Raw genomic sequence first — 14,917 nt, forward strand, 5'->3', positions numbered from 1 at the left:
CATTGGCTATATTTGTCATACAACGCACTCAGTCAACAGAAATTATTGAAATCACTGAATACATGGTTAGTGAAAAAATAATCCTATTAATTAAGTGAATTAATAATTTAACCGATTATACAAGTAACGGTTATCCAAGAACATTCAAAAATTGAACGAATAGCCATGTATATGTTAATGATGACAATATCATTGTCAACTAATGTTTACATCTCCATACCAGTGAGAATTTTACTAACGTAATTTGCCTTGTAAAGAAAAAAAAGTAGGGATAGCCGTAAAATATTTGTTCCTACGCTCTTAATCCATTCGCTGCCGATCACGCGCCAGCGCGTGATATGGTTACTTCAGTTAGGTACCTTTCACGCGCCAACGAGTGATATGGTTATTTTGGTCAGGTCGCGTTCAACAGAATCGCTCCTAGCTGAGTTCCATCCTCTTCGATAGGCAGCGAATGCGGTAAGGCAACATCAAAAATACATAATTAGTTAATATTTTCAGTCACGTACGAACTGATACTCTCTTGCAAGTCTAAATAATTCGGACTTAAAAAATAACTTTGTGTTTAACTACGATATTTTCCACCGTTTTACAGATAATAAAGTTAATATAAGTTGATGTCTATATCCCCCTCCTACAATACATTTCTCGGCTGATCAATTTTTCTTTTAAATTTTAAAACGCGTAATTGTTACAACTGATCTCCAATCACCACTCCCAAAGGAAATATCTACTTTATATGCGATATAGAAAATATAAGTACTTACATTGGTAAATGCTGAATCATACTTTGAATCAAAAAGAAACCCTCATGATCATGAGTTTTTGAAGCAATCAATTTCTGGAATACTCCTAGGAATCCGCTCTATAAAAAAGGCGTTAAATGCATTAATAGGGAACTTTCATAAAATTTTAAATTCGAAAAAAATGCTATAAATCACAACAGAACATAATTTCTGTGGTACTAAGGCAAAACCCGATATGTCAAAAATTATCGATTTCTCGTTTTTAATGCCAATATGTACATTGAGCGATGAAGAATATGATGACAAAACCTTACATGACTAAACGCACCCAAGTAACCAGTAGATGATAAAATTAGTTTCCGATATGTCCCACTATTGCAACAACACCGCGAACTTTTAAACGCATTTGCTGCAAAATTACGTTTTTTGACATATCGGGTTTTGCCTTAGCACCACAGATTTAAAATATAAATCAAAGAAAAAAAGTTGTTTTTGTCTTTCGTTTGACCCCTAAAGACGATTAAAATCAAGAGAAAAATCAAATTATAGCAGTCAGCCCAAAACGCGCCGTCATTGATCGTGACGTCATATTATAATGTTTGAAGTCAGCGACAAATTCATTACGTTTAGCATTCGTTCTGACACTCGGTTTTATAAATCTTTAGATACTAGTTACTGCGAACTATATATTTCTGACTAATATTTTAGACAATTTCTAACTATATGTCTTTTATATTATATAGGCAGTACTGTCTGTTTTTCTTTAACGGTACCTTTTATTCTGCCCCTAAATTGTCGTTCCATCATTTCCTTGGGCGTCCTATACTTCTTTTGCCTAACGGTGACTTTTCCCTGGCTATTCTTACTATCATTGATCCCGACATCCTGCTTATTGTTGATTCCACTCTACTTTTCTGTTCTTTACCCAGGTATTTATGTTGTCTACCACACATATGCGTCTGATTTCCTCGCTTCTTACCCTGTTCTGTAGGCATATTTACAGATGCTCCTATTCGCTGTGTGCAAGTACTTGGAGGGGATACGAGAAACGATTGTGCGCGAGTTACGGAGAAAACTTACAACTTTCTTAAATATTTCTTGAATAATTCATATTGTCCAATTGACGTATATTTCTGTCATTGAAGAACATGGGATTTCGCAAATGCTGTGTTATAAATTGTAAAAATTATATGTTGCTCCACAATATTGATGTGATATGCAATTATTAAAGTGAATTTAATTGTAGTTTGCTTGTAGTACTGCATTTTAATAATTAATTTTATTTGCTTCATACCTGCAATGTTTACCTTTTGATAATATAACCTCAATCTTACTTTTTCTTCTTATTCTTTTTTGGGCTATGGCCTTGACAATTATCCAGTAACCAGGACTAATAGAATTGGCTAATATAATTAAAAGTGCTAAAAATGTTGCTGAGCTAGGAAACCAGGTGTCGCTCTTCCGAACTTGCACGCAGCGCCGGATAAAGGGGCGGGCGAGCCGGGCGACCGCCCGGGGCGCCGAATTTTGAGGGGTGCCGATATAAAAATAAAATATTTTTTACATTCATTATTTTTTTATAACTGGGCAATATTCCTAAGACATGATTGAATAATAATTTTAATAATAAGAAAACTATTGCTAGCTATACTCAGAATCAATAACTCAAAAAAAGATTGATAGACAAAAACAAAAATTCTCTTATCAATGTAATGCAACCTAAGAATTTTTATTACCCATACAATATTAATGCAGACTAAAATGTTTTTTAGGATCTAAAAAGTTTGTTCAGTTTTTAAAAGGACATTTTTGTCACGTACCTATCACTTTGTCACTTATGGTAACAATGTATTACATACATACATACTTAAAAAAAATGACAAAGATTAAATTTATGAATAGTCAGGGATATTATACATAATACTGGCGCTTGTATATATTAATAATTATTAAGGTTAAATAATTTTGTCTTTCTGTTCTGTAAACTTTGCGTTAACTAGATTGGCGAGTGTCCGTGGGTGTGTAATAATTATTAAAGTGAAATAAAGAAAGATTATTAGAGAAAGATAATTAGGTAATTTTGTTTATTTTACGTTATATAAATTTCGGCAAGTAGCAATCCACGTAATAAAAAATATATAATTTATGCTAGGATAATATTAAATTGCACATTGTCAGGAGGTAAACGAAGGGAATTTTGAACATTTAAAGTGATTTTTAAAAATTATTATTCTCATCCGTGTTAGTAAATAAATTTACCTATTCTTTCATTGAAAAGTGATTTATTTCTTCTTTTAACTATTTTTTCTGCCAATAAACTGGGTATGAATGAATTAGAGATGACAAGTTCTTTTTCATTTGAATATATGTAGAGAATATCATTTCGAATACTTTGTAAGGGTTAAGATGTTTTATTTCTTGCATAAAAACGGCGCGTTGTATGAAAAAAAAGGAAAGATAGATTTTTGTATCACAAATTGAACGAGGAATTCCAAAATGAATTTTTATTTGAAATATTTCAGTGGCGTATTTTTTTTTAGAAAATTCAGACCATTACCCGTATTCGCACCAATGGTAGATATAAAATTCTTAATTTCATGTCAAAAAAAATGCGCAATAATTACCTCTTAAAACCCATCAAATTTTATTTGCATATCTCAACCGATTTTAGGGCACTAAATAAATCGTCTGTTTGCAAGAAAAATTGCAACAGCCTGTATCTCGAAAACGAAGCATTTGCGGACATACGTTTATAGAAACTGTCATTATTTTTTCATGTAGCCCTTAAATTTTGTCGCAATTATTTAGATACACCCTACATATTAGTAAGGATTTAAGCAGTTTTCACTGTATTGTCTTAAATGGACTGCTTATTATATTGTCCATTTTGATAGCAACTGTGTTATTCTTGTAGAGCGCTTTTAGTGCTCTTATTAATATTCGTGGAACTTCCATGTCTTCCATTGCTTCCCATAGTTTTGTTCTAAGTATCGAATCATAGTCCTACTCATTACATGAGATAAGTAATAAAAAATTAATGAATGATTTTTAATTTAATTTAGATGATTGTAAGGCCAAGGATATGACAGTGGCTCTAACATGAATGGAAAAAATAAAGGGGTACAAGCTCGTGTTTGCAAAGAATATCATAGTGCTTTTTTTATGCCATATGGATGCCACTCCCTCAATTTAGTCATTGAGGATGCAGCTATATCTTGCGCACAATCAACATCTTTATTGGTATTATACAACATTATCTATACAATTTTTTTTCTGCTTGTTGACAATGTGCATTTATCTTTATCTTTTATCTCCCTACATCGTCGTTTGAACTTCCTTATGCTATGTCATAGCTTGGATCAGTTATAAATAATAACAATTGTACTATTTTTAAATAAATGTATTTTTACATAGTTCTTTATAGTTAAATTTTGATTTTTTTGCCTTTTCTGCTATTTTTTTATATTTGCAGTAAATTTGTAGGTATATTCTTGTATTAAAGGGCGCCAAATTTTATTTTGCCCGGGGCGTTCAAAACCCTAGAACCGGCCCTGCTTGCGCGGTCCCAATACGACGGCATCAGAGTGCTGAAATCGGTTAACCTTTGATATACACTATTACGCTATTTACAAACCCTAATTGATTTAGGCACCTATTATATTACCTATAAGACATCTATTAAATTATGATGCATAAACTTTTATTGCAATTAATATTATTGTAAATATTGTATATTTCAATTTATTGCTTGAAAAACAGGAATAGGAATGCCGAAACTGCAAAAACCGAGCGTATTTAAGAATGGGTTTTTTGACCATAACTCAAAAACAAATAAAACAAAAATTATAAAAAAAAACGCCAATAAATAAAAACAAATAAATATTTTTTATTTATTTATAAGTACAGATATAATTACTTGTATACAGTGCGTCCATAAAGTAACGCATAAATTCATTATTAGCTAAATAAACAACATGATTAGAAATCACCGAAATAGGTCGATTTTTGATTTAAATTTATGATTTTTTGGCATATATTTCATACTAGTGACGTCATCCGTCTGGACGTGATGACGAAATCGATGATTTTTTTAATGAGAATAAGGGTCGTGTGATAGTTCATTTGAAAGGCAATTCAATTCTCTATTCAGTAACATTAACATAATTATTAATATAGGTATTATACATTATTTAGTATACAGTATTATACATTTGTCCAAAAAAAAATTTTTAATTAAATTAATTGACACAAAAAGGAGAATGTGCGTAGTTTATTTAATTCAAAGTACATTTTACTGCTGTCAGAAAACAAAAATAAAATGTTTATTTCGAAAATAAACATTACTTTTTGCTTAAATTAAATGTTTAAGCTGCCACCCACCTGCCTCTTGACAGTTTGAACATTTAATTTAAGCGAAAAGCAATGTTTATTTGTCAAATACAGTAGAGCATCGATTTTCCGAACGTCGATCAACCGAACGAACGCTTATCCGAACTCCCGACTCGCACGTACCTACCTCCTCCCAAGCTCGCGAACTTGTCGCAACTCACGACATTACGCCCTCAAAAACGTTTACAATCCAGACGAAACTGGGCAATTGGAAAGTTGTGCCACGAAAAACTCTTGCGTCAAGTCGTGAGTTAGCAGTACCTGAACCTAAAATAAGCAAGTTTTGTATCACCACGTATCACTGCCTTAGCTTGTGCTAATGCTACTGGCAGTCACCATGGTTATCATTGGTAAAAGCAATAAACCACGTTGTTTTAAACACTTTAATATATCTGCGATGCCTATCGTTTACACTTCACAAAAGAGTGCAAAAAAAAACAAATTATCCATCATTTAACAGCTTAAAGGATTGCCTTAAATTTTCGTCAATATTGTACCTAAATATGTTTTGTTGCAAAGATTTCACTTTTTTCTTTAATTCCTGTTTGTCATTAAGATATAAATACATATATGTAGGTGTGTAAATATGGCTTTCATCCACCTGTGTGGATAAATATATATGGCTATATCAGTACAGTTCGGTTATCCGAAAAAATCGGTTTTCCGAACACCCATGTCCCCCAATTGGTTCGGATATTCGACACTCTACTGTAAACATTTTATTTCTGCTTTATGACAGCAGTAATATGTATTTTGAATTAAATAAATTCATAAATTAAAATCAAAAATCGACATGTTTCGGTAATTTCTAATAATGTTGTTTATTTAGCTAATAATTAATGTATGCGTTACTTTATGGACGCACTGTATACGAGTAATTATATCTGTACTTACAAATAAATAAAAATAAAAAATATTTATTTGTTTTTTATTCATTGGCGTTTTTTTATAATTTTTGTTTTATTATGTGTTTCTTGGGTTAGGGTCAAAAAAACACATTCTAAGTATGCTCGGTTTATTGCAATTTCGACATTTCTATTTCTGTTTTTCCAGCAATAAATTGAAATATACAATACTCACAATAATATTTATTCCAATAAAAACTTAGGCACCATAATTTAATAGATGTCTTATAATTTAATAGGTGCCTAAATCAATGAGGGTTTGTAGCGTAATAGTGTATGCCAAAAGCTAACCGATTTCAGCACTCTGGTGCCGTCGTATAGGAGCATCTGTAAATATGCGTCCTGTAGTCAGTCCTTTTCCAGCAATCCTTCTTAAGATCTTCATTTCGTTGGTCTCCAGATGTCTTTGTGTTTTGCTTGTGTTTGGTCTTGTTTCGGCCGTGTAAGTCATAAGTGACTTTGTTTCCACTCTTAGGTGTTTGTCTTTTCAAATTGTGTTGTTTAGGCATCCGGCCGTTCCACTGGTTTTAATTATTTGATCTTTTACCTCTTCTTCGATATTGTTGTCAGCTTATAGATTAATACCCAGGTATTTGAAAGTCATTACTTGTATAATTTGATTGGCATAACACCAATTTACATTTTATTGGTTCTTTGGCTATTACTAAGCTTTTTGTATTTTGGGCTGAGACTTTCACTTCATTTCTTTTGCGTCAATGTTGAATTCGTGGAGGAATCTTTGTAGGTCGTCTTCGCACTCTTCTATTAAAACGATGTCATCAGAATAACAGAGTATTTGTATCTATCTATCACCCATTTTGTACCCTCGTTTTTTCTTCACTTTTTTTATTATTGCATCAAAAATTATGTAACTAATATTTGAGTATTTTTATTACTTATGAGGCAACATCAGCGCGCAGAAAACGAGTTCCGAGATTGCAGCTTTAATTTTGAATATTTTGTCGAGATATTTGGCACACATATTCGTAATATAGTAAAGAATGGCGGCACAGTGCCCAATTTGAGAAATATATTAGTATGTGGAAATTACTATATAATTAAATAAAATATTGCAAAAACGAGCCTGTACCGCCATTAAGTAGAACAAAAAAATACACTTCCTTCAAATAAACTTTTTTATCCCATGCCTAGATTTTGTGTCATATTGGAACTTCTAAAAATCGATTATCTATAACAAGAAATCGAACTTAGGACAATTTTTTTAAAATGACCGAAGAGGGTTTTTCTAAAGGCCGGTCTGATTCCTTACAATTCTAAATATCTTTATAGTGGCCACATATTTTCAAAAGGGTGAAAATTTTTCCGAGGGAGAGGTTCGAAGAGTTAATAAGTAAGTACATAATATATAAGTACATAAGCAGATAAGTAGGTACATAATATATTATGTATATTATACTCCGTTTATATCTATTAATTTTTGTCTGATTATTGCTCTCATAAGTATTTAATAATAAAATTTATTAGGTACTTTATACTAAGTATAGTGTCAATATTATATTGTTATGCTATTGTGTTGAAATTGAATCAAATTAACCTATTTATCATTTTCTTTTAGATCTTATTTATCCTTCATTTCCTTCAAAAACTGTATCAAACTCCAATCTTAACAAACTGGCATATATTATTACATGAGACACGAGAAATGTAAGAAAATATAGTGATAAGACGTCACAAGTGTTCGCGCGCTCTTTCGATCGGTTGAAATGATTTAAATACACAAAAGATTTTAAATTTGTACTTTCAAGTTATTATGAATTTTTGAGGCGTGAAACTTTGGAAATCCTATTTTTAAACGGAACTGAACATTATTATGTAATAACACAAAAATATGCAAGTTTTTACTTGCACTCATTACTTTACTAAATACTAAAATATGAAGTTTTTGTGTTATAGGACTTCCAGCTAGGAAAATATCATGTTTCGAGACTTTTTACCGGTACTATTAGCATAGAAAGTTATTCTATAACAGGAGTGTTTTTGTACCTTTGCGAGTTATATTTTATTTCTCAGCTACTGACCCGGTAAAAAATGTGTGGGCGTTGCCCTACCCAACGCCTCGGGACGCACCTGATAATAGATAATAATTAACGGGAATAACAAATAAAGCATTACGAGACAGAGTGGAAATAAACTGGTGGGTCAAAAAACCGAATTAAACCAGCACACAAATCCAAGACTGGTAATAGAGTAGTAAAAATAGCAAGGCCAAGAAAACGAAAATGAAAATTTCTATGAACGAGAAATCTGAAAACGAGGAATAACCAGAAGGATGAGCCGGTATATATTGTTATAGATAAAAGTAAGAAGAAAAGCCTTGGAAGAGCAATGTGGAGTTGGAATTGGGGGGAGAAACTATTAATAAAGTCAGATATGCAGATGACATAGCGATCATGGCTAAAAGTATCAAAAATCTTCAATTCCTAATAGATCGAGTACCTAGTCGTAGGGGAGCCCAAGAGGTGAATTTTGCAGTTACTCGAGCGCGTCAGATTATGCCATAGAGAGAAACCTTGTACCCTGTAAATGTACTCCTACCGTATAGTGGATCTTAATACAGGGGAGTTGGTTAAGGGGGTCCGAAAAAAAAAGCTATACTTAGAAAAACTTGAAATCGTCAGATTAAGATAAGGTAAGTTAAGTACATGCAGAACAGTGTATATTTAAAAAATCTGACGGTTTTAGGGGGGCGTAAGGAAATGGGTGAGTCACAAAGTTTCACAAGAAAAAAGCAAATATTTCGAGAAATAAACGCCAGATTAACAATTTAACAATATTTAATAATTATTTAATATTTAGTTTAGTATTTGTGTTATGGTTAGGATACTTTATTTTTGTTAAATTTTTATAAAAATGAGGACATCCCGTAAAAATTAAATAAATAAAATAAATAATAAAATAAAAATAAATCTGACGGTTTGAGCGGGCCGCAAGGAAATGGGAGAGTCACAAAGTTTCACAAGAAAAAAGCAAATATTTCGAGAAATAAACGTCAGATCAAAAAACTAAAAAATTATTGTTCAACATTTTTCAAAAAATCTATTGAATGATACCAAACACGACACCCCACGGAGGGGGGTGGGGGGTAAATTTAAAATTTTAAATAGGAAATAAACATCAGATCGAAAAACTGCTAAATACATATATTCAATATTTTTGAAAAATCTATCGAATGACACCAAACACGACCCCACATGGAGGTGGGGTGGGGGATTACTTTAAAATATTAAATAGGAGCTCCCATTTTTAATTGCAGATTTGGATTCCATACGTAAAAATAGGTTACTTTTATTCGAGACATTTTTGATGGCGCTATAATCCGAAAAAGATTGTTGGAAAGGGAAAATTAAATTAAAAAATGGAAAGTCATTTAAATGAAAAACTACTTAACTTTTTTTGGTTTTAGGGCCTAATCTTCACAACCCAATAGGTCCCCATAACGCTCGAGTGACTTCAAATTTAGCATACTTTCCTCCCCTACTATATTTATTTAGCGTATGGGTATATCACAGTTTTGGTATATAAATAACGATAACAATACATTATAAATAATAATTCATTTTTATAAACGAAAATTTAGTTGGTAAATATATTCAATCGACTCATTGGTCGCCACTAAAAAATCGGACCGATTGCCACTGTACGGTCTGATAGGGCATTCCTTTACTAAATGATTAATCGTTTGTCTTTCAGCACCGCAACCGCAATTTGGAGAAGGTATTTTTCCCCATCTAAAAAGTGAATCAGAGCACCTACCACAGTTGGTTCTAAGTCTGTTTAGTGCCGCCCAGATCCGTCTTGGTTGATTGAAACCCTCTGGCTTGCTTGTAATACATGGCATATTCCGGATGTCAGGTGAAGCATTCTTCTCCCAATCTTCTTGCCAACGGTCGGTTATTTCGAAATTCTTTTTAATTAGTATCCTTAAAGAATCCAGAGGGTTGTTGAAGATATTCTTCTTTAGCGGCGAATCGATTGAGGGTAAATTTTGATTGATCCCCGCGCATGCGCACACCGACAGTATGGTATTAGTGGTTATACGGGCTCTGATTGGGTGTTGAAATTTTGAAATGATCTGTCAATAATTGTTCAATATGGAGATTATCGGTAAACAAAAATATTGTATAATATTAGTTTTTATTGATGTGTGGACCGAAATAAAATCAAATTTATAATTATAGTGACTTTTTAAATAGTTTTGAAAAGCCGCAGGTACGTAATTGTAAATGTTGTTCTGAAGCTATTTCCTTGTGGCATTTTTATGATTAATTATTTATATGGGAAATAAGCCACAATTAAAATGAAAAAAATAATTTTATTAACGTTTCGACGCCCAAATCGGGTGCCGTTGTCAAAATACAAAATATTACTAAAATAAACAAAAGTGTTGTTGCTAAGCAAAAAAATTCTTCTAATTTATTTAATCTCACTCATTTATATTGGCAATTCAGACATATATTATACATTTTAAAGTAGAAGACTTTAAAATGATATTGCCAATATTTATGAGTTGCGTTCCTGGGACGACTTACTGAAAGATAGTTCATTCGATTACATGAAATTAACCCCAACTCAAGAATATCCGTCATAAAAAATTATAGCATGTGATATGTCTTTAAAAAGACAACCAAATGCAACGACAGTAAAATTCTCGCGTTAGAGACTTCATAGTAAATCACAAGGGAAAACCAGGAAAAAAACCCTGTGATACTATCCCGACATCGTAAGTATTTGATCTTACATTAATTTACTCTCAAAAAATAATACCAAATTCTGACTTGTAACATGTTTAAATTATAAATAATATTAATAATACTAGATATATAAGTAATACTAAAATATAAAATATGTACTAGCTCGATATTATTGACTTACTAATCTTGGTATTTTCTTTCTATTGACTTCCTCTTTCAGTATGGGTAACCACATCCTACTGCATTCTACCGAGGAATTTGCGACACAATTGGTTTCATTTAGCATAATTAGAGCCGCTTCTTTGATTTTTCTCTTTTTACTATCTGATTCTTTCAGGACTATACTTGAATCTCTCCACTGAACTCTATGTTCATTATCCCATGCGTGTTGACATATTTGAGATCTCTCAAATTCTCTATTTTTAATATAAGATTGATGTTCACTTATTCTAACGTCTAATGGTCTTGATGTCTCACCTAAATAAAATTGTTCGCATTCACAAGGTATTTTATAAATGCAATTCTTTGTTCTTTCTTGATCATTGTTAGGTTTAGTTTTAGATAGAATAGATCTCAATGTGTTTGTTGTTTTGAATGTTGTTGAAATGTTGAATTTATTTCCTATTGTTTTAAGTTTCTCGGATAGTCCTTTTATATATGGTATTGATATTTTCCTCGTATTATTTCTGGTGAATGTTGTAGGATCCCGTTCTAAGTTGTTCTGTTCCATTCGATCCAATCTTGACAATTCCTTATTTACAAACGATAAAGGATAATCATTTTTTAATAAAACAGATGTTAACAATTGTTTTTCTGCTAAAAAGGAATTTTCGTTAGAACAAGTAATTTTGGCTCTATCATATAAGGATTTAATGATTCCCTTTTTAACGTTGATGTTGTGATTTGACTTGTAATTGAGATATCTGTTGGTGTGTGTTGGTTTTCTATACACTTGAGTCTCATATCCAATATCCTTCTTTGAGATCAAAACATCGAGGAAAGGTAGGCTGTTATTGTATTCCTTTTCCATTGTAAATTTTATTGTCTCTTCTTGATCGTTTATAATATTCAGGAACGTATCCAACAATTCTGATCTATGAGGCCATATTGAAAACACATCATCTACATATCTCCACCATACTGTGGGTTTTAAATTTTGTTTAGAAATAATATTAGTTTCGAAATCCTCCATAAATATATTAGCCAATAATAGAGATAAAGAAGAGCCCATTGCTAGACCAAAATTTTGTTTATAGAATTCATTGTTTAGTTGAAAATAGGTATTATGGGTACATAAGGTCAATAACTCCATTATAGCTGATACATTTAGTCTTGTCCTAGTTGCCAATGTATTATCATTCTCTAATTTCGTTTTGATTATGTTTAAAGTTTTATCTAATGGTACATTTGTAAATAAACTGTTTATGTCAAAACTTACTAAAATATTATTTGGATTAAATTCAATAGTTGATAATTTGTTTAAAAAATGTTTTGTATTTTTTATAAAAGTGTCATCATTATTAGCAAATGGTTTTAGAATGTTTAATAAGAATTTTGATAGTTCACTACAAGGAGAATTGATGGTACTACAAATGGGTCTAAGTAGTATGTTCGCTTTATGAATTTTCGGCACTCCATAAAAATGTGGTGTCTTACTGTAGTGAGGTGTCATTAATTTTTTTTTTTTGATAGTATGTTAGATCATTTTTAAATTTGAATAAAGTTCTATATATTTTGTTTTCCAGTGTCTTCGTTGGATCCTTCGTTAATTTGCTATAAGGTCCAACAATCCTACCAGCGGATAAAGGCAATGCAACTGTAATAATGAATAAAATACAATATGAGGACAAAATTACAGATCTAATTACAAATGGACCTTATAGCAAATTAACGAAGGATCCAACGAAGACACTGGAAAACAAAATATATAGAACTTTATTCAAATTTAAAAATGATCTAACATATATATATATATAATAGCACTAAAGGCCTTAGAGGCCCATGGCTTGAAAAGTTTGTTCGTTCTTCATTTTTACTTTTCTTTAGGTACCTAGATCTTCTCTGGCTTGGTATGTGATTTTTCTCCATTCCTTCCTGTTATTCATTTTTCTTCTCTGACCTTCTAACCCCATTTTTTCCATATCTTTTTCGACCTCTTGCTTCCATCTATTTTTCGGTCTTCCTTTTCTCTTTTTTGAGGCTATGTTGTAGTTTAGTACCCTTTTTGGAGTCCTCGCGTTCGGCATCCTTTCTATGTGACCTCGCCATCTAAGTCTCTGTGCCTTTATCACTCCTATTATATTAGGTTGATTGTATAATTCCTTTAACTCATTATTTGATCTTCTTAACCATAAACCGTCCCTTATTATTCCTCCATATATCTTCCTCAGGATTTTCCGTTCCCAGATCTCCAGTAAACTTTGTTCATTTTTTGTCATTGTCCATGTCTCACTGCAGTATGTTACTATTGGTTGGATAGTTGTTTTGTATAACTGTATTTTTGCCTTTCTTGATAAAAACTTGCTTTTCAGCATTCCATTAAGCGCATGTACACTTTTGTTGCCTGCCATTATTCGAGCTTGTATTTCTTCTTTAATATTCGGTTTACGTGATATTATTGCTCCTAGGTATGTAAATCTTTCTACCATTTCGAATTCGTATGATGTTCCTTCTTCTACTTCTACTTTAAGCTTCTGTCCATTCCTGAACTGACCATCTGTCCATTCCATACATTTTGTTTTAGTTTCATTTATGTGGAGTCCCATTTTCTTCGCTGCTTTTACTATTCTCTGTACTATTTCCTGTAGCTCTTTTGTTCCTCTTGCAAGCAACACCACATCATCCGCAAATGCCAAAACTTGGTGTCGTTTTTGATATAGGAGTGCTTCTCTATTGATTTTTGCTTCTCGCATTATTTTTTCTAGGCATAAGTTAAAGAGTAATGATGACAAAGGATCGCCCTGTCTTACTCCTTCATTTACTATAAATGTGTCTGATGATTGGTTGTTTATTTTGACTCTATTTTCGGTATTTTCTAACGTAATATGTATCATGTTGCGTAACTTTCTGCTAACTCCCAATTCCTCAAGCGCCTGCTTTAAATTCTTCCTCTTTATTCTATCGTACGCTTGCTGGAAATCGATGAATAGCGCTATCGTTGGTAGGTTGTGTTCATAGCTTTCTGCTTGTAATTCTCTGATTACGAATATTTGGTCCGTTGTGCTTCTTCCTCGTCTAAATCCGCACTGATATTCACCTATTATATTTTCCTCTTCTTTTTCAAGTTTATCTTTTATGGATTTTGATAAGATTTTATATATGGTATTTAGTAATGCTACTCCTCTGTAATTACTACATTCTGTTTTGTCTCCTTTTTTGTGTAATGGGCAAATAATTGCTTCCTTCCAATCTTTTGGTATCCGTTCTATTCTCCATATCTCTTTTATGATCTTGTATATCCACTCGTGTAGCAATTTTCCACCATATTTCATCATCTCTGCTGTTATATTATCGCTTCCAGGACATTTGTTATTCTTCAAATCTTTTATGATTTCCTTGATTTGTTCTTTGCTGGGTGAATTATCTTCTATGTCTTCTAAGTTTTCATTTCCTTCTTCTGCTTCCATGTATTCTCTTTGGTTTGACTTATTCTTGCCATTTAGTAACTCGTCAAAATACTCTTTCCATCTCTCTACTATTTCTGCTTCACCGCTTATATTATTCCCCGCTTTGTTTTTAACGAATATTGGTTTTTGTTGGTATCCTCTTTTCTCATTTCTGGCACCTTGATACAGGTTTCTTATTTCTTTATTTCTGTAGTTCTCTTCTATTTCTTTTAGCTTATTTTCTACGTGTTTTCTCTTCTTTTCTCTCAGCAATCTCTTTACTTTATTTCTTTGCTCTATATATTTATTCTTCGTCTCTGTCGTTTCTTTCATTATCATTTCCATCCTTAATGATTTTCTTAGTTCTATTTCGTTTTGGCATTCTATGTCGAACCACTCCTTTCTCTTTTTATTCTCCTGTTTATTACACTCTTTTGCTGCTTTGTTCATTACTTGCTTTATGATGTCCCAGTTGTTTTCTGTTCGTTCTTCTGTTTGTATCTTTTTTAGTTCTCTTTCCATTGTTTCCCCATACGTTTCTTGCTCTTTCTTTGTTGCTA

The 14,917-nt window shown here is 32.1% G+C and overlaps 1 protein-coding gene across 1 annotated transcript in view; it reads right to left on the reverse strand.

The window, feature by feature from the left end:
- The window catches only part of LOC126884315 (exportin-2), a 140,133-nt gene that overhangs the window by 8,554 nt on the left and 116,662 nt on the right, over positions 1–14,917 (reverse strand). Inside the window, exon 15 of the mRNA XM_050650254.1 lies at positions 768–865. Within this exon, the coding sequence (XP_050506211.1) occupies positions 768–865 (98 nt within the window). The remainder of the gene's footprint in view (positions 1–767; positions 866–14,917) is intronic.

The sequence above is a fragment of the Diabrotica virgifera genome, chromosome 5 (genome assembly GCF_917563875.1).
Source record: "Diabrotica virgifera virgifera chromosome 5, PGI_DIABVI_V3a".
NCBI classification, from domain to species: domain Eukaryota; kingdom Metazoa; phylum Arthropoda; class Insecta; order Coleoptera; family Chrysomelidae; genus Diabrotica; species Diabrotica virgifera.